At 43.7% G+C, this 21,847-nt stretch overlaps 1 protein-coding gene across 1 annotated transcript in view; it reads left to right on the top strand.

Annotated features, from left to right (window-relative positions):
* The window catches only part of slc41a2a (solute carrier family 41 member 2a), a 65,346-nt gene that overhangs the window by 28,917 nt on the left and 14,582 nt on the right, over positions 1-21,847 (top strand). The window contains exon 7 of the mRNA XM_080737436.1: positions 8,708-8,787. Coding sequence (XP_080593562.1) covers positions 8,708-8,787 — 80 coding nt within the window. The remainder of the gene's footprint in view (positions 1-8,707; positions 8,788-21,847) is intronic.

Raw genomic sequence — 21,847 nt, 5'->3', positions numbered from 1 at the left:
CTTCATGTCTGTTCTGCGAGGGGGCATGCTCTTTTATGAACCCACTCCGCGCCCCATTTCTCTCTACAATGGTGTGGCGCTCTAGACCAGTGGTTCTCAACCTGTGGGGGTCCACAAATTATTTTGGGGGGTCCACAGATGATTAACTTAACGTGCAGCATTGTTTTCTCACTCAACAGTAAACAAACCACCATAAAGATAGTGGGTTCTAAAGTTACAATTTAAGGACTTTTTAATACCTCCAAAATGACAAATTAAACATTGGCCAACTTGTCAAATATCAGAGGCAGAAATTATGAAAATAGCCGATCTACATGCTCACAACGCGAGACGTTGTAAGCATGTAGATCTGCTATTTTAACTTTGGAACTGCGTTATACAAAACGTAATGCCTCAACTCTTAGTGCTCGTCAGGGTGGGGGGTACCCAGTTCAAATATGATTATTTTGGGGGTCGCGGCCTGAAAAGCTTGAGAACCACTGCTCTAGACCAGGGCTAGTCGTAGTCTTGCGTGTTTGGCATTGGTTGAGCACGGTTGGTGATACAGTGGTCCGTGAAGCAGTGGCATTCTACTCACGTCCTCAGCTCCTCACTACAAGCTCCACACACATGGCAGGCTAGTTTCCATGGCAACCGCCCATGTCTCCATAGAAACCCATGACCAATTAAGGGTCTGCACTCTACAGAGGTGTTCAATCAACGCTCTGCTGGGGACCGCAAAAAATGTCCTTCTCCCGCAGCCCTTAAATTACTTTTCCCCTCACATGCACTACCTCACCTCACGTGCACTGTACCTGTGTCCTTGTATGTCCTTCTGAACACCCGGCCATGATTGTTTTCCATGTTAAAGATGCAGTGCCATGATTTTTTTTCTCCCCTAAAACATGATGATCAGTTATTATGATTATACTAGGAGGAAGAATAAAATAAAATAAAAAAGTACAGAAAGAGTGTTTTTATGTGGCCACACCCACCAGTTAATTAGGTCAGTGTTTCTCAGCCACTGCCTGGGCTGGGGTCCTTTGGTGTTAGCCTGACTGCAAGCGCCAGACTCAATCACACACTTCGTTTTGGGATTGAGTCTGAGCCTGGGGACGGAGATTCTACTTCAGCGGGGGCGGGGTAAAGCCTATTGACGTCACACACACACACACACACACATACACACACACACACAGCCCCGTGTGTCGCCGACGGCAACGCGGCGTGACATTGCAAAAATACGTTATTTTTCATAACATATTATATGACTGCATGTTTACGTTAGTGCAAAATGGTATTAAAACGTAATGAAACGGCACTATTCTATAGTTTATTAAAAGAATTGGAGTCGAGTCTGACTCCGCCATGACAGTTTTCACGGACCAATCAGAGTCCACTAGCGGCTCACGTGGGCAGAAGAGCACCAATCAGAGTCCACTACGGAATCTCACATGGGCAGAACAGCTCCGAAGGGAGGGGGCTGGGACCGGACCAGCATACCACGTTAGGGCTGTAATCTAGCCCTGTTTAGGGATTCGAACTTCGGGGGGATTTTCCGAACAGACCATCGAACCTTAGATGGTTCGTTCAATTGAATAAAAACCGAACGTTCGAACGTTCGAACCATCGAACGTACTGTACCTTTAACCAGCTAAAACAGTGTAGGAAATGTTTTAAATGCGCTTTTATCCATTGAAAACGCGTGGATGCGTGGCCGCATTAACACCTAGGCTAACACTTGGAAAATCCAACCCAATCGGAGAAAATGTTGCGCAGTTTGTTGACGAACAGGCTCAATGTATAGCGGAGTTGCACGGATGATGATTAGATTTGGTGACTGCGTCGGAGCGCGTCGCGTTCGGGCTAAACTGGTCTCGATGTAACAACCCCAGAAAGGGGTTGCAATGAAATCCATCTTTGCTCATGCTTAGGAGAAAGGCTGTTTAATCTTTGGGTGCGTGGATGGCTGGGTGTTCGCTGTTCAGAGCACACACACGTCTGTCTCTGCCCAGCTCAGCTGCTCTCACTCTACTCAGTCTACTGTCAACAAGCGTGTGTCAGCGAGGCGCTGTAATGGTTCGCGGCCCCAAACAGGAGCGGAATTGGAGCGGAGGACGGTCCTTGATCGCTCCAAGCTGTTCTGGTGCATTTTATAACTACTATAACGGTCACCATTAACTGTTAGCGTTTACCGGTAGGCCTAACTTATTTCGTATTTGGCTATCTCTACTACTGTGATATTATGAATAGGCCTATCACATTCTGATAATTATTTTTCGTGTAAAAAAAAAGAAGAAAAAAAAAGAAAAAAACCTGAACCCATTAATTTCGAACTTCGATTGCCAACGTAACGAACGAATGTTCGAATCCCCGAAGGTTCGCTTGCAGCCCTATACCACGTGCCTCAAGTCTACAGCCCTGATTGGCCCATTCAATGCGCCCGCTCTTCAGGCGCGCTTGAAATAAAATAAAATATCTCCAGGTTCAGTCCACACTACACACCACCCACCAACAGGGGGTGGTGATGTGCGGACTGAAGTATCAGGCTACTTTGGTGTGCCCCTGAGAAGGGTCAAGTGTGCCCCTTGAAACTGCTTGAAAGCCAGTATTGTATTTATCATTTTAAAAATGATTTAAACTAGTGAAAACAGCCGATCTACAAGCACACAACGCCTCGCACCGCAAGGCGTTGTGTGCTTGTAGATCTGCTGTTTTCACTACTGTTGTGCGACAGCCTTGTATGATGAAGCAGGGCTTTTACTTTGCGAAGAAACGTACACATTTGAAACTTGGAGGTTTTTTTGGAGGATATTTACACCCCCTGTATTATGTTGGTGTGCCCATGGACATGAAAAGTGTGCCCATGCAGAAAAAAGGTTGATAAGCACTGCATTAGGTATACCTGGTTTTCAGGTGGGTGGTGCTGGTGACCCGGCTGAAGTAAACACAAATACACAGGGAAGACTGTTGTGTATTGTGGGGGGGTTTGGGGCTCTCTGTGCCCACGGAAACAAATGTAAAGGTCCAGTCCTTTGTCCATCAATAGTTGGTTTTATTGAAGAGACGGGGAGTTCAGGTTAGACAGATGTAGCTTCCATCAGACCCCAGCTCCGACATAGAGCTGACAGACCCCAGCTCCACATGAGAGCTGACTACAACAGACCCCAGCTCCAACAGAGAGCCGACTCCGACAGACCAAAGTGCGGAGATTTGGGCTAGCTTTTATAACCAGTGTCTATACCCAGTGTCTATGCACATGCCTGCATCTTCTAAGTTTATGCATGAGGTGTGTGCGTTAACTTAAACATGACCACATATGGATTAGAGAGCTGTACCAGGGTGTGCGTGTGTGTCCTGTTCTCCAGGGAGTAGGGGCCCAGTGTGTGCATGTGTGTGTGTGCACCCACTCTGGATGAAATCCAGATGTCCTGACTCCCTTCACATGTTTATCCATTGAGGCCCAGGTCGACCTTTCACCCTGCACTCCTAGTGGAATGTCTGGCCTCGCCCTGTACAGACTGTTTTTGTTTGTGTAGAAATGTATTATCATACATATAATAATGTATAATAATTTACTTCAAGACAAATCTGCATATTATAACCCCACCTGGTGGCCTATTAGAATAAGGTTAATAACTGCATAGACACATACAAAACAGAAAAAGTACAAAACTATGGCACCACTTAAGGTAAAACTTGACGTGAAACGTGTCGCAGCACTGAAATGAGCCAATGAGGAGTAAGCCACGAGAAATGAGCCAATTAGGAGAAAGATCTTGGGTCAATAGTTTCCCCTTTTCATAAAGATGGCGAAGAGGAAGTGATTCCGACAAAACAACCGATCAGGGCAAATTTAATGCAATTCTTATGTATGTCAATTAAATTAAATCAAAGTCTAAAATCAAAGAGCTGTAAAGCGAAATGAGTGTGACATGAGAACTGCTGAGGCAAAGTCTGTGATGATCAGCCTCTTACTGCCAGACTGCCAGTACGATGTCAAACCATGTATCCATTAACTACAATTATACAACAGGTAGTCGGGCTCTCAATGAAAAACAGGCTCTCCAACAGTGCAGTTAATGAGCACTACTGCACTGTCTCATCAAACAAAGATTTCAGCTGTGCGCTCTTCCTATCGAATATCTTAAATACAATGAAATTAAGTTTCTTTCATTGTAATTAAGATATTCAATAGGAATTTGTAAATTTGTAATGCCTGATTTATGTCCCTGAACTCCCTCCTGTGCTCTGCAACCAACACAGCTGTAATCTTTGTTTGATGAGAGTGCAGTAGTGTTCATTAACCGCACTGGTAATCTTTGTTTGATGAGACCGCCAATGTCTCATCCAACACAGATTACCAGTGCGGTTAATGAACACTACTGCACTGACTCATCAAACAAACCAGTGTGGTTAATGAACACTACTGCACTGTCTCATCAAACAAACCAGTGTGGTTAATGAACACTACTGCACTGACTCATCAAACAAACCAGTGTGGTTAATGAACACTACTGCACTGTCTCATCAAACAAACCAGTGTGGTTAATGAACACTACTGCACTGTCTCATCAAACAAACCAGTGTGGTTAATGAACACTACTGCACTGTCTCATCAAACAAACCAGTGTGGTTAATGAACACTACTGCACTGACTCATCAAACAAACCAGTGTGGTTAATGAACACTACTGCACTGACTCATCAAACAAACCAGTGTGGTTAATGAACACTACTGCACTGACTCATCAAACAAACCAGTGTGGTTAATGAACACTACTGCACTGTCTCATCAAACAAACCAGTGTGGTTAATGAACACTACTGCACTGTCTCATCAAACAAAGAGTACAGCTGTGTTGGTTGCAGAGCACAGGGGGTTCAGGGACATAGTAGCTAAATGAGGCATTAAAAAATTACAAATTCCTATCGAATATTTTAATTACAATGAAATGAAGTTGGCGTGTTTTTTTAAAGGGTAACAGTTCTATAATCACAATATTACACTCGAGGGTCTGCCTTATCACGGTTATTTGCACTTCAGTCCTGCCTACGGAACTCGCCTTCGGCTCGTTCCTGCAGCAAGGCTGGCGTGCAAATAACCCAGAGCCTTCTACCTTCGGAGAGTTGCGTCACTCCCGTTCACTTCATGGGGCCAGGTCTTCTACACACACATCTATTGGCGTATAGTGACAAACGGCGAACCGGAAGTTTACAGAATGCATTGAAGTCTATGAGGTGTAAAGTGACAATGAACCACGTGACCAGCGCTGTTTCTGACCCCGCAGTGGCAGGACTCTCTGATTAGACGACTCTGAAATAACCGTGATAATGCACACCCTCCCGTGTAATATTGCTTAAATGACACCTCTGAGGTGTCGAGGTATGAAGTCAGCGCCGCCACTACTATGACGCGCATGACGCGCTGTGAGTCAGGCATCACGTTGCCAAAAGGCACCAAAAAATGAGAGAGAAAAGAAAAAAGAAGAGCCAAGCCGATCCATTTGATCTGGGGGCGGGGCCGCAGCACAGTCCGCAACGCACTCTGAGTCTGCACTCACTCACAGACACTCACCCAGTGGAGATCCATTTTTCCACCTCATGTGAATTAACTTAACCCTGCCCAGCTCAACCCTAACCTTAACCTCAGTAACCGGACTAATGAACCTTCGGACTAATGAACCTTCGGACTAATGAACCTTCGGACTTATGGGCAGTCCCCAGAGTACCCCTTTCCTTTACTTTCCCCCAACACCAAATTGAGCGGAACTGAGCAGCTAAATAGTAATCTAAAAGTAGGGAGTTTTTAATCCTCCCGTGGCATAAGGTGCCTGAAGAGTGGAGAGTTTGACCCTGGGGGCTTTACCTTTCCATAAGAACTTTGATATTGATTTATCTAAGTCTTTAAAGAAGCTTTTAGGGATTCTAAATGGAATACACTGAAATAAATACAAATATTTGGGAGGGCGCTAATGACTTTCCTCGAGCGCCAAAAATGGTTGGCGACAGCATAATCGGAGCAAAAAGTCGTGCAGTGTGTACAAGCTTTTAGTTTCCTATTTTGCTCAAAAACTGAGAAAAAAAGCAGTGTTTCTCAACCACTGTGCCTGGGGACCTTTGGTGTTCCACATTCAGCTGAGCAACCCCCTTAAAATAACAATGAAGAGCAGCAGGAAGGTAAGATTGATGACTTTGACGCCAGCCAGCCAGCCAGTAAGAAGAACACCATCATGGTATGCTTCTGTAAAAAAAATGCTTTAGGATTAAATTGGATGGCAGCCTAGCCTAATCTTTAACTCAACACGCACGCACTCACGCATACACACACGCGTGTGCACACACACACACACACTACACCAATATACACACGCACACGCAGCAGTGTTGATTTTGTCGACTAGAACTAACGGTATGCCGAAAAATGTTTGTCGACTGCTGAGGAGAACAGATGATTAAACAGTTATTGGACCGAATCATTTGCTTTCATTGCCATTGTGGAAGGATTGCCTGCATGTTTGCTTTGAAATGAGAAGTTGTCAAATAGAGTAATGTGGAAAGACATTTCCAGGGAAGGCATGCTACAATTGCAGCCAAGTACCCAGTTGGGAGTGAGAGATAAAGTGTGATTGCATTACTTCTGGATAAATTAGAGCGCAAAGATAGATTTAAGAAGTGGATTGTATCTCCAAACTCCACTACTGCTGCTAGTTTTGTTGCAAGCCGGGAGATAATAAAGCATGGAAAACTGTAGCCTACTTAGTCATTTTGATATAGGCTAATATAGCTAATATAGACACTTACAGCATGTGTTGCCTTCATTATAAGGCTTATATAAGGCTTTACATTTTTTCAGACAGATTTGTTTTTAGTTTTTTTGGTCCAATATGCCTCTTTCATCATTTTGGGTTGCCGACCCTTGCTTTAAGCTGTCAACAGGCCTGATGATCTACAGTCTACACTCCCCGTCCCTGTGTGGTAGAGCGATGAATTATCTTAATGAGCTTCGGCGGCGAGGGAAATACAGCATCTGTGTTTGCAAAAGTATTTTCTCTCCGTTGCATTCTGCCCTATCTTTCCTTCCTGACTGCGTGGGTTGTGTTACGTAGATAATAAGTTGCGAAGAACAGGTCACAGTCTGCACACCGTATAGTGTAGATAGACATGCACCAGGTGTGAACACGTGTGTGTGTGTGTGTGCGTGCGTGTGCGTGTCGCCACTTCCTTTTCCAACAGTCACTCTCACTGTAACGGTTAGAGTTGTTCCCAAACTTTTTAGCTCGGGACCCAAAACTAGTGAAAAAAGCAGATCTACAAGCTCACAACATGTCGCTTCGTGCCGCTTTGAGAGCGTGTAGATCAGCTATTTTCACTACTTCTTAGACATTTGTTTTCTAATTTATGGAATGTCTTAGATTTTTTTATTTTATTTATTAATTAAATTAGGTTTTTTTTGCTTTTTTTTATTCATGAAAATCTTTTTGGGAATGTTTTTTGAAAATGTTTTGAAATAATAGTAATTAGAAACAAAATGTAGGAAACTGTTACGAACCCAAAAGGTTTAGGGCCAAGGTTTGCAACAAATATTTAAAAGATTGATAAACCAGGATGTTGAACATTTCAAGTGCAAATAAGGAGTCAAACACAGTTTAAGAGTGCAAAAGGGTGCTGAGTGTTTACTCAAGAGAATGTCAAGTTAGTATTTACATATTTACATAAAAGTATACACAAGCATACAATCCAAGAACATAAGCCACTACCTAGGGACACGGGCGTTGCCAAAATAACAAACGAAGCAGCTAAGTGAAACAAAAGACAGACTAACTAACTAACTACCAAATAACTAGTCTAGTAAAACAAAAGCCTGCCTACCCAACTACTCTAACCAAAAACAAGTTCAAAAATACATAAGTGGCAACAACCCCTTACCTAGTGTGCTTAACAAAGTTCTACCTACGTGGTGCCTGTGTATAGAGGCCTCTGTCTTTCCCTGTCCAAAGGCAGCAGCATATACAACAGAATTTACATTGAGTAGGAGAAATAACGAAAGACTAAAGTTTGCTCTGGAATTCACAATAACTAAAGAAACACAAGACTACATGACAGGGCTATAAACAGCTGGTTTGGAGAGACTGAGTTGAAGTGGAGCCCAGATAGACAGCAGGTGGTGGTGATTGGATGAGGGTGGGGCCAGGTAATGGTTTGATTGACAGCTGATCAGACCTGAGAGTATGAGAAGGAGAAACAGGTGGGGAGGAAGACACAAAAATCCCAGATAACCTACAGTACGTGGAACGTAACAGAAACCAAAATGAAGGGACCCATAAAGATGTGTCCGCGACCCACAATTGAGTCCCGACCCAGTGCTTGGGAACCAGTGGGTTAGAGCAGTGGTTCTCTGTGGGTCGGGACCCCCAGGGGGTCCCCAAATTATTTTGAGGGGTCCCCAGATGATTAACTTAATGTGTTAAGTAATTATTACTTACTTATTTTATTTTATTTATTATTACTCTAAGACAGGGGTCTTCAACGTTTTCAGGCCAAGGACCCTTAGTTGAGACGAGAGTCTCCAGAGATGAAAACGGATGATGATGAATCTTATTTTATTTTTATTTTGCACATACGCACACACGCACACACACAGTTATACATGTAGCTTTAAGCATAACATTAAAACACTTGAAAATCTTTTAAAACATTTCCCCCTTCTCTCTATTTTTTTCTCTTCAGTATTGGAGGACTCATCCTTGACAAAACCGTCTCGGATCCGAACTTGGCAGGAATCATAGTTTATGCTCCAGTCATAAATGGTGAGCTGAGTTTTTTTCTTTTTCATTATGTAGAATATGAAGGTGAACACGCACGCACACGCACGCGCGCACACACACACACACACGCACACGCGCGCACACACACACACACAGACACACACACACACACACACACACTATATTAATCCACGCAATCCCATACAGGATTGCGTTACGCTATCCATTTCAATAGGTTTTAGAAGTCTAAATAACAATAGACATCTTTAAGCGTATACCGTATTTTCCGGACTATAAGGCGCACTTAACACATATGGTGCCAACCCCGAGTTTCCCGAGTTTGTATTGGTACTAGTGCTGTGCCAACCCCGAGTTTCCCGAGTTTGGGCCGTTTTTGAAAAAAAAAAAAAAAAAAAATCAATTTTTTTTTTTCAAAAAATGTTTTTGGACCTCCAGAAATGTATTAGGCATGATCGCGATCGTGAAATTGCATGTTTAACCCCCATACCAACCCATTCTTTCAAACATGGCAGCCATGTTTGTTTACATCTGAAGAAAACATAATGGCTGATAAATCATGAATGCCTGAACGGATTTCCAAGCGGATTTTTTTGTTTGAAAGCTGTGAACAGCATCTACACACGTGGTGCATCATCTAGGCATGGGCGTGCACTTTTTACACACTTGCACAATTACATGGAAGTCTATGGTAACCATGGCAACGCGAGACATTGAAGAGAAAAAATCATTGCAACATAAGTGTTAAAAGCCTTTAATTTTCTCAAAAAACTACAGTGCGCCTTATAGTCCAGTGCGCCTTATATATGGATCATTCATTGACATTGACATTCCCTTTAGCACAGCTCCATCTGTTTGATGCATAACGCAACGGTAGCGTCTATTATGTGCGCCTTATAGTCAGGTGCGCCTTATATATGAAAACAGTTTGAAAATAGACCATTCATTGACAGTGCGCCTTATAGTCAGGTGCGCCTTATAGTCCAGAAAATACTGTATTTGCAACGACTCGCTCTGAAATCTAACTACATCCATCTCTCAGTCCCTCCTAATTTCAACATCAGAAACCTCTGCCTATGACCCAATGCATTGGTCCTCCTCTGTAACCTGAGATTAACTGTAGCTCGCTGCTGGATCTGACTGTTGGTGTGGTATCAGAGTAGTTATTTTGAATCTAGGATAATTAGATCCAAGGAGGTGTTTTTGAATATTAACTAAACCTTCGAATCAATATCCCAACAAGTTAGGCCACATTTAGATTATAGGTTCAACACACCATATTTAAGCAGATTTCTATGGTTATACATGATGCTTATAAAAATCTGATTTTAGAATTATTTATTTTGCAGATAAATTTATTAAGAAATAAAGGCTTTTACAGAAATAGAAAAAGGCAAAAGCACAGTACATTTCAATGTTCCCAATTTAGTCTAAATCATTGTTTCCATTTTCACACTATAATGATAATAATCATCATAGTAAGAAAGCAGAATAAATTCTTATTACCCTTTCAAAGGTTAGGGATGCACATGCTCATGTTAATCCTGGGGGCTCTCTCTCTGTCAGATTGGTGCAAGAGGTCTTTTGGCGTGTGACCTTTCGCTGGGGTAGAGAGCCCAATGTTCCTTCTGAAGGGGACAGTATATATACACCTCTGCCAGACTTTGTCTGGATTCACTTCCCCATAAGTGTGCCCAAGTTACTTCTGCATTTTTTTTTTTTATTTTTTTTTTATAGAAACCAATGGCTTTGGACCATTGGTTTTTACACCATTTTATTTACAGTCTATGCTGTAGCATCTAGTGATACTATGATGTACCCAAAAATAAATAGATGAGTTTTTCAGTTAATAGCTTGAGAACAGGGCCACAATGTCTCCTCTTCCAGAGGACAGGTTCACCTCTAACGCCCAGTGAGGATGGTTAGCCATTACCAAAGTGATGACTTCATACCGGTATATTGTCCTGTTTTAATGCATTTGGTGTATTAATGTATTGATTATCTCTCCAGCCTGTACTGAGAATCCAACCATAAATTTGGTACCATGCACTTAGCCATATTACCTAACCAGTAAGGCTCCCTAATCGGGAGATAAGCGACCGTAGGTCACGTATCTCCACAAATAGGGCAAAAATGTGTTTTGCCAAAATCTTCCTGATCCATGTTGATGACATGAGTGTAGACATACTGTGTAGTGATTTTCGTGATTTTAGGGCAAAATCTGTAGGAGCAGTGTCCAAAAATGTGTTTTTAAAAATCGGCCTGGAGGTGGCGCTATATGGGAGAGATTCATGTTGATGGGATGAGTGTAGACATACTGTGTACCGATTTGCGTGATTTTAGGGCAAAAATTGTAGGAGCAGTGTCCAAAAATGTGTTTTGCAAGAATCGGCCTCATGGTGGCGCTAGAAGAGGGCCATGTGAGAAATGAGGGGTGGGGTCTCCGCGCCGGCAAGGCGGACGAATAGGTACCGGCCCCGGCTGTCCCGGTCGCTCCTAGCCGGAGTTACGGCATTTTATGTGAGCTGCAGTGTAGGGGGTCCTCCACTGGGGGCGCCACCACTTTTGCATCCGTTCTGGAGCACCAGGAGTCGGTGGTCCCCGGGAATTCCCCGTGAGCAGCTCCGTTGGGGTGGTCATTTGGTCAGTTTAGCACATTTGGTCATTTTTTACATCTGGGGGTCCCCCAGGGACCTGGGGGTCCCTGGAGCTCCGGGGGTCCTTGGAGGTTGTAGTTTGGCAGGTAAGGAGTGTGTGTGCAAAATTTGGCATGGATCGGGGCAACGGTTGCGGAGATATGAGCAGGGCAAGAGTGTGACGTGTGAGGTGTGACAGACAGACGGAGGGAGGGACGGACTGACTTACACTTTGTGCAGGGTTTGATAGTAAATGCGACCTACGGTCGCAACTAGGTTTCGGTCACATGTGCTTTGACAAACTACAATGTGTTTTAAGCGGATAGCACTTAAAGTGGGTGTTGTCATTTAATGTGGTACATGCATCAAGAATATGTTTAACTGAGGACCCCCCACCCTGACTAAGAGTTGAGGCATTACATTTTGTATAACACGGTTCTATTGTGAAAATAGCAGATCTACATGCTCATGTTGCGAGGCGTTGTGAGCATGTAGATCGGCTATTTTCACAATTTCGGCCTCTAATATTTGACAATTAGGCCAATGTTTAATTTGTCATTTTAGAGGTATTAAAAAAAAATCATCACTTTAGAAATGTGCAGATACCCTTCTATACACACTTAAACTTTATGTTGGTTTGTTTACTGTTGGGTGAGAAAACAATGTTGCACATTAAGTTAATCATCTGGGGACCCCCCCAAAATAATGTGGGGACCCCCCCTGGGGGTCCCGACCCACAGGCTGAGAACCACTGTTCTAGAATAGATGCCGGTAAACGCTGGCGTTGTCTGTGGCAAAGAGTCACTGGCTGCCTGCTCGTGCTGTACTGGTTCATCATCCTCTCATCGTGAGACACGTGGGTCGCGTCATATTACCCATGCACACGCTCAACCTGCCGGTCCCTGCTTTGTGCATGGCTCTCCTCAGCAGGGAAGTGCAGAGAATGCTAGAGAGGCAGGGGCTGAAATTTCTAAAAGCGCCTTTTGGTGAAACAAGCAAAAATAGCAGACCTCCAAGCTCACAACGCGCTGTGACGCGTTGTGAGCTTGGAGTGTCGTATATTTCTATGATATTGCATAAAGTATATACTGTGAGAAAGAAAAGGTTTCGAGAAGTGTTCAAACACAATCAAAATGTATTTAAAAGGAGCTCCTGAGCAGCAACGCTATACCATCACAGCATAGGTTCCAACTTCCGACATACCATACAGTTTACACAGTCCTCTTATACATTTCAGAGACATCAAAATAGATCAGAGTCGAGTTGACAAATAACCATATAAGGCTCTTTGGTCAGGAATATACAAGACAGGAATGACTGTTGACAGGTGAAGGAGTGACTCACTCATCAGTTGCTCTTAAGCTTAGAATAAAACCCCTGACATGACACTAACCCAATGACATGACACTCTGGTAACCTTAAGGACAAAATAAAGATTACATTTTTAGAATTCCATTACAGGAGGTCGGCTATTTTCGGTGCTTGATACCACACTGAACTAAGCATAATCAAGTGAATACGGAGAGGTCGTGTATGGCATGTATTTCTACACAGAGAGGGCACTTATTTCAACATAAGATGCTGCATTCAAGTTCAGGAGAGTTTGGACTAGGCAATTCTCCTGAATGCTGTTCTTCAGGTATGGCATGGAAAGAGGGCCTTTGCATTTATTTTACCATAATAAAAACTGCATTCATGGTCTGGAGAGGGCACTTTTTACAGATGGATAAAGGGGCAGGGGCTCCCAGGGGTGTTGCACCAAATTCTGGGCCCTGGGTACAAGGATTCACTGCGGGCCCCCCATGAATGTTCTTCATAGGGGTGGGGGTTTAACCCATTTAGACTGGGAATGCATTATTTTGTGCTTTAACTATTGAAAAATAGCAGATCTACTAGCCTCAGAAACCCAGGCTTATTGGCGATTGGAAGAAAAATAAGCCTCGGCAAGCATTTTAATTGTATAAAATACATTTAGCCGTTCAGATATCTTATTTTACATCAGTATTGTTCATGTGAACTGTTTTGTTTAGGCTTTATAATGATACAATCGCTATGATTTATCACTCATTTTCCACCATGGATCCCTTCCTCATTTACTCAAAGCGGACAGCAGCACTCCGCGTCATTTCGAGACGTTGGATCTGCACTCTGAGCTAACACGGACATTATTTGTATCACCGGCATACAAATAATGTCCGCGTTAGCTCAGAGTGCAGATCTACAAGCTCACAGCGAGCTCGTAGATCTGCTATTTTTGAAGAAAATTTAACATTTGTGCAAGTCTTTGAATATTTCAAATCATTTTTTGAAAAACCAATGTTTCCCATCTCCAAATATTTCGTTCCATGCAGGGATCGCCAAAATTTGAGTTACAAATGTTCGCTTAAAAAATACATATATAAAGATTTGCATACATTTCCACAACTTTTCAAAAATAGCAGATCTACAAGCTCACAGCACGGCACCGAGTGCCTCCCTGTGAGCTTTTCAATAGCTAAAGTATAAGATAATTAAGGCCCCTCCACCTTGGTCCCTAGTAACTCAGTCCCACTTCCCCCCTCCTTGTGAAGCCCCTGGGGGCTCCTGCCCCCTTTGATGTCTAACTGTGAACATGCCTGCAGGGCACTCCACACTAACAATGAGTCACTTTAGCAGCTCAGATTTCTTTCTCTTGTCGGAAGTCGGAAGAGGTACACGGCGTGCATTCCTTCCCATTCCATTTGACACCACAGCTGCATTCCCATCATATCGATTGACAGGATAGCTCTATTTACCAAGATGTCTGTGACAACTAATAGGACTATTTGTCAAGCGCCATCTGTTAAAATTGGGCCATAATATCGTCGTTGTCGGGTGGAAACCTTGTATGTCCAAAACCGTTTTTTTGTATTCAGAATTTTAAAAATGATTTAAACAACGCCTCGCATCGCAAGGTGTTGTGTGCTACTTTTGTGCAACGGCCTTGTATGGTGAAGCAGGGCTTTACTTTGCGATAAAATGTACCCATTTGAAACTTGGAGATATACAAGGTTTCTGCCCGACAGTGATGATATGCTGCAGGAAATCCTGACAGGAACTCTCAGTTCCTTTTTAACTAGTGGAAAGGGTGGAGCTATGGAGGAGAGAATGCCCGGGGTGTGGCTGGGGGAAGGAGGAACCATCTGGCTATCTAATCCATCATGATGATGTAATTTAGGGAAAATCCCAGTTGTCCGGTGTCCCAGTTGTCCGGTGTCCCAGTTGGGCGAAATGTGTGTGTGCGCTGCTGGCTGTGTAGCGTTAGGCGGCAAGCGTACAGCTACTCAAGTAGCGTACAGCTATGAGACCCCATTGATTTCTCGCCGAAAATTCGCGTATTGGTATTCATTGTATGACATCGTTATCTTGATACCAATACGTTTGTACATTTACAGTCTGCATTTTGATCTGTCCAACAAACAGCATTCCGATTTTCACAAGTTCGCTTTTGAAAATTCCTAGCATTGTTTTGTTGTTTTGTTCTACTGTAGCCTGGCTGTATGTCTGTTACTGTAGCCTACCCCCACCTCAGCATTCCTGGCACTCAGCCGATTTTCACAAGTTCGCTTTGTCCCATTGTTTTTAGCACTCTGCCGATTTCACATGTTGGCTTTGTCCTGTTATACTGTAGCCTGGCTGTATGTCTGTCATCTCACATTCTTCATGCTGCTGCCTCGCGGCTAATAACGGACCTGAATCTGATCATAGGTCAGCCTAAACACAGCAGCACACACGTTAAACAGAACTCCAGTTCGTTCCGTATCCTGATCACAGCGCAGCAGCCAGCAGCGCACACACACATTTCGCCCAACTGGGACACCGGACAACTGGGACACCGGACAACTGGGACTAGCCCGTAATTTATACCCTAATGCAATAAGTGAGAGGCAAATCGAGTGGAAAAGTGAGTTTAACGTCATTTAACGTTAAAGGAGTAGTTCACCCCCAAAACGACTATGTTTCTATTGATTATTCACCCATGGAGACTTGAATTCATGGATATTTTTTTGTTTTTGTCGCATTCCTAAGCCAATAATTTGATTATAATAAATGTACCCCCATTGATTTCGGTCAATGGGGGAATCAATGGGAGCTTTATTGGCTTAGGAGCTTTATTGGCTTAGGAATGTGACAAAAACATAAAAATATCCATGAAATCAATGGGGGTACATTTATTATAATCAAATTATTGGTTAGGAATGCGACAAAAACAAAAAAAATATCCATGAATTCGAGTCTCCATGGGGCGAGTAATCAATAGAAACAAAGTCATTTTGAGGGTGCACTACTCCTTTAATTGTTAATACAATCATTTAGGACTTTTCTGTTTGGATGTATGGGCTATCAAGGCCAGAAAGTTGTTTTTTGCCACTTAGGCGTTCCCACATAACTTCCGGGTATGATGGTGATGTCACGCGTCATACCCTCTATATGATAATATGATAGTCATTATCGAGTAGCTGTCAAAGTCAATTAACAGTGATATTTTGACAATTGTGTCCTGTACCCTTCGCTCTCATACAGACCGTGTGGTCAATTATGTGGGTCTAGAACCTTGGAGTAACTTAATTGGAGTCTTTAGGCAGTAACTTGGATTTAGATCTAGTGATACTAGGATGTACCAAAATGTAACAAAAGAATAAAATAGATCCTTTTGTGTTCTCGATGTTCCCCAGCTGTTGGGCCTAAATTGTTGAAGGTCAAAGGCACCTCTAACGCACAGAAAAGAGAATTACTTAGAGCCATTACCAAATGGGTGACTTTCCTGGTTTAATGCATTTGGTGAATTAATGTATTGATTTTCTTACTAGGCTGTCTTAGAATCTTACCATAAATCTGGCAACGTGCACTTAGCCATGTTACTTAATGAGGTTACTGTCATTATGTACTTTGACATACAACAATGTGCAATCAGCTGATGGAGAGAACATCATTTACTGTGCCACATACCCTGTCAGATGCAATATTAGAAAAGCAGGTTTATTGCAATTGTTAGTCAAATACAAGTCATGTTTACAATTTACAATTAAAGCAATTAGCAAACGCTCTTCATCCAGAGCAACTTACAGTAAACAAGTAAACACATACATCAAATGCAGAGAGACATTGTAGTGCCTTAATTGCGACCGTAGGTTAGAGTTCTCAACAGGCCTGAAAATGAAGGCCCGGCCCTAACTGGGCTGACCTCGTTGGCATTTCGGCTGGCATTTCGCCTACCCTGACCCTCATTTCTGGGTACGGCCCTGGCGTGTGCCTGTTTCATATAATCATTCAGTTCCCAACAGATACCCAACCCTGTTTTTTTGTGGAGCGCTGCCTTCAGTTCATTCAACCTCCTCTCTGTTTTGGCCAGTGACTGTGAGACACTCCACATATATACTTCACCCCACATCAGCATTGCGCGCCAAAAACAGCTGATATACAAGCTCATATCGCGTCGTGGATGTGACCGTTCTGAGCTTGGAGGTCTGCTGTTCTCTGCCGTTCTCTGCGAGCGATACTGTCGCGGGACGGAGCATAAATGACGAGTGGTTTTGAGGACAACTGCTTTGAATTTCAGCCGCCCCTCCAGCACCCCTATACTTCTCACAGTAACTCCCTGTATAACCACTAAACCCTATAGTCATAGTAAATGGACTTGAGTTACAACTGTACTTACAACTGTAAATCGGTAAATTGTGAGCAGGTTTTCTAGTGAATGTAATTTACTAGCATTCAAAGTATGTGTCAACACTAACAGCCTGCAACACTCCAGGTTAAACAATAGTCTTAAGGTGCACAGCTCCGTAGGTCTTCCTCAGTGTTGAAAGTTCAAGGTTGACAAGGTTCAAAGTAGGGCTGTAATCTAGCCCTGTTTTAGGGATTCGAACTTCGGGGGGATTTTCCGAACGGACCATCGAACGTTCGATGGTTCGTTCGGTTCACCGAACCATCGAACGTACTGTACCTTTAACCAGCTAAAACAGTGTAGGAAATGTTTTAAATGCGCTGTTTTAACCATTGAAAATGCGTGGATGCGTGGCCGCATTAACACGTAGGCTAACACTTGGAAAATCCAACCCAATCGGAGAAAATGTTGCACAGTTTGTTGACGAACAGGCTCAATGTATAGCGGAGTCGCACGGAAGATGATTAGACTTGGTGAATGCGTCGGAGCGCGTCGCGTTCGGGCTGAACTGGTCTCGATGTAACAACCCCAGAAATCGCATTATAGATCCTTTAGGTGGTTGCAATGAAATCCATCTTTGCTCATGCTTAGGAGAAAGGCTGTTTAATCTTTGGGTGCGTGGATGGGTGTTCGCTGTTCAGAGCACACACAAGTCTCTCTCTGCCCAGCTCAGAGTCCTGCCTCTCACTTTACTGTCTGTCAACAAGCGTGTGTCAGCGAGGCGCTGTAATGGTTCGCGGCCCCAAACAGGAGCGGAATTGGAGCGGAGGACGGTCCTTGATCGCTCCAAGCATGTTCTGGTGCATTTTATTACTACTTTAACGGTCACCATTAACTGTTAGTGTTTACCGGTAGGCCTAACTTATTTCGTATTTGGTTATCTCTACTACTGTGATATTCTGAATAGGCCTATCACATTCTGATAATTATTTTTCGTGTAAAAAAAAGAAGAAAAAAAACAGAAAAAAACCTGAACCCATTAATTTCGAACTTCGATTGCCAATGTAACGAACGAACGTTCGAATCCCCGAAGGTTCGCTTGCAGCCCTAGTTCAAAGGTTGTGTGAATGTCCTTGCATTCCTTGTGTGCTTGTAGATGTGTGCTTGTAGACAGGCTGTGGATCATTGGACTGGTCCCTTCTCTCATATGAACACATGGGTAGTGCCTATGTGGAGGCTCAAAAGGGCTTTGTTGGTCATTTCCTGCAGGCACGTGATGATGAGTCATTAGCAGCTAGCTGTTAGATAAGATAAGTAAGCCATTTGTCATGAGAGGGAGTGGGTTGTTGGCTGATTTACCACTGTTTCAGGGTTGTGCCACGAGCACACACACACACAGGATTCTTTGACATGCAATACCACCGTTTACTTCACTTACTTTGATTTTTTTAAGGGGCAGCGGGCCGTGGGGCTGCAACAGGGACGTGCAGAGAATGTTAGAGAGGCAGGGACTGAAATATCTAAAAGGGCCTTTTTTAATATTGAAAATAGCAGACCTACAAGCTCACAACGCGTCGCAGTGCGCTATAAGCATAAAAAAGGCAATGTGGCGTATAACATGGATTTCTACATAGAGAGGGCAATTCTTTCAAAGTAAGATGCTGCATTCAAGTTCAGGAGAGTTTGGGCAAGGCAATTCTCTTGAATGCTGCCTTCAGGTATGGCATGGAAAGGGTCATTTGCATTTCTTTCACCATAGTAAACTGCATTCATGGTCTGGAGAGGGGACTTTTTAACAGATGGATAAAAGGGCAGGGGCTCAAGCCCTGTTTGATGTACCGGTATATGTGTGCACGTGCCTGGGCTGCACTGGTACCAGGGAAGATCAGTCCATACTATGTCCTCATTTGGCTTTTTTGGCATGTGTTTGCGCTGGGGAGGGAGTTTCCAAAAGGTCTCCAGAGATGTGTGTTGTCAGTGAGTGAGGTCAGTGTATGTGTTGGATCGAGACCAGACAGAGTTTTCCATCCCATTTAGACCTGGAACGCATTATTATGCATTATTGCTTTAACCGTTATGTTATGCTTTAGCTATTGAAAAATAGCAGTTATACAAGCTCACAGAGCGGCACCGAGTGCTGTGCTGCGAGCTTGAAGATCTGCTATTTTAAATATAAGTATTTCAATATTTACTAAGCATTGGTTCGAGGGTCCGCTGGTCAGACCAGGTCAACATTCACCAGGTTAGCATTGACCAGTGTCGTCAGGTTAGCATTTCACCAGGTTAGCATTCACCAGCGTTAGTTTTATTTAGGGTTAAGGTTAGGTGGTCAGAACACCGGCCCGTCGGCATAATGACGCGGAGTCGCGGACCCATTCGCAGACATGTTCCATGTCTTCTAAATCTAAATCAAAATGTTTTTGAAAAACGCATGTTTCTATGTCAGTGGTGCTCAAACCTTTTCATGTCAAGGACCCCCAAAAGTAATGTGTCATTTGGCCACGGACCCCCCCAGAAGCAGAGATTTGAGTTACAAAAGTTTGCTTTGAAAAATATATAGGCCTATTCAAAGAATTGCAAGAGAGAGATATAGTACTCACCTTCTGTCACTTTGACCAATCAAATGACGTCACAGTGTAAGTCCCACCCCTTTTGACCAGACCTCCCCATAGACATAAAAAGGTAGATGCCTCCTCCGGCTCTGGGGCGTTGGTAAAAGAGGACTGGCAAGCTTGCGGAATTCTGAAGGAAGCTTCCTGCGTCACAGAATGGGATGCTCGGTAGGCCAATCAGATGCGGCCCGCGGGACTCCCTCTTTCCCACTGCAGGGGGCAGAGTGCCTTCCACAGTTACACAGTTCCACACTTCCGCCAGTCCTGTTTTACCAGTCGTGCCAATGAACTGCAGCGGCGGATATGGTATCTACCTTTTTTATATCTGTGGGACGTCCCACCTTCCCTTTTCTGACAGTTAGCCGGGCGTTGGAAATAAAAAAGCGTGCTGGAAGGGAACGTGTCGATATTGCGACATAGCATCTGTTTGGCGGTTCATTCTTTTCGACACGGGTGAATGTTAACCTGGTGAAATGCTAACCTGCCGACACGGGTGAGTAGCTAACCTGCCGACTAGGGCATTCACGAATAGTGATTTTTAGTATTCGAATTATTCAACCTCAAAGTATTCGAATAGTCGAATATTCGACAGGACTGGCCAAACTGTCAAATATTAAGTAAGCAAGAGGCAAACCTTGTGAAAATAGCCGATCTAAATGCTCACAACGCCTCGCGTTGCGAGGCCTTGTGAGCATGTAGATCTGCTATTTTTATAATATTTATCTGCGGAACCGAGTCACATTAAATGTATTACCTACAATTCCAAGTGCTTGTCAGGGTGGGGGTCCCCAGTTCAAATATGTTTATTTTGGGGGTCACGGCCTAAAAAGGTTATAAACTAGGCTATATATTTTTTAAAGAGAAAACAATTTTAAAAAATATGAAATAAGCGAATATTCGACTTCGGTGAACAACGTCGAATAGTGACTTTGATATTCGAATATTCAAATATTTGGTGAATGCCCTACTGCCGACGTGGGTGAATGTTAACCTCTATGCCTAAACCTAACCCAAACTCTAACCCTAACCTCAGTAACCGTGGCGTGGGTGAGTAGCTAACCTGCCGACGCTCATAGTCGAAAGAATGACTTGTCGAAAGAGCAAGATTTCGCCCTATGGAACACAACACAGTGTCTATGATTAGGTCATCTCCAGGAACAGCCTGTGCTACAGTACAGTACAGTACAGTACAGTATATGATGCATATATGGTGCATATTATGTCAACACGCAGTGAGGCTCCAGCTCTGAATGTTTGTTGTTATCATATTTCACCTGGGCTCATTTCCAGGTGTTCCTATAGGCTTGTTAACAATGTGTTACTGTATAGCAAGGAACCCAGTGAACACCTTTGCCAGGACCTTTGTGTGTGTGTGTGTGTGTGTGTGTGTGTGTGTGTGTGTGTGTGTGTGTGTGTGTGTGTGTGTGTGTGTGTGTGTGTGTGTGTGTGTGTGTGTGTGTGTGTGTGTATGTGTGTGTGTGTGTGTGTGTGTGTGTGTGCGCGCGCGCATACACTGTCGTTACAGTACAGTACAGGTAGGTCAAACTTTGCGAACACAAGGGCCATTTATAGTTACGTATGCTTGATTTTGTGTACGTTTTTTTTGGGTGAGAGAGTACTACAGTAAATGCGTCGACATGCATAGTTCCTCTACGTTATGTACATGCCGACCCGCTCTCCGCTCCAATTCTGCTCCCGTTGGGGCCCTCGCTCCACATTGTGCCTCGCAGCACAGAAGTTGAACAGTATAGCTAAAAAGCGCTATGGAGGTGGTTCTGTACACGTGTGTAAACCGAAGCATTTAGCCAAAATATGTAGAACCACAGAATTTCTTGACTCGACGTGATGTTTGGTAATATGTGGTAAGAGTCTGGACTGCTTCTGCTGTCTGTCGCCAACGTTATTGCGGTAAATGTAACTCCGCGAGCCGCCGGGGTACAGATTTAACCACATAGATCCGGACCCGGCCGGTATCCTCTCGTTCCCGGGTCCCGGAGTAATTATAACAAAACACACTCGTTCATATTGAACATAATTCCCAAGTATATGAGCCTCTGAGCTAAATCAGCTGCACTGACTGAGTGCACTTGTCTCGCTGTTGGAGGAGAGCCGGTGTGTGTGTGTGTGTGTGTGTGTGTGTGTGTGTGTGTGTGTGTGCGTGTGCGTGTGCGTGTGCGTGTGCGTGTGCGTGTGTGTGTGTGTGTGTGAAC

The sequence above is a fragment of the Nannobrachium achirus genome, assembly GCF_963921795.1.
Source record: "Nannobrachium achirus genome assembly, chromosome: 11".
Classification (NCBI taxonomy): domain Eukaryota; kingdom Metazoa; phylum Chordata; class Actinopteri; order Myctophiformes; family Myctophidae; genus Nannobrachium; species Nannobrachium achirus.
This window is presented reverse-complemented; position numbering and strand designations above follow the sequence as displayed.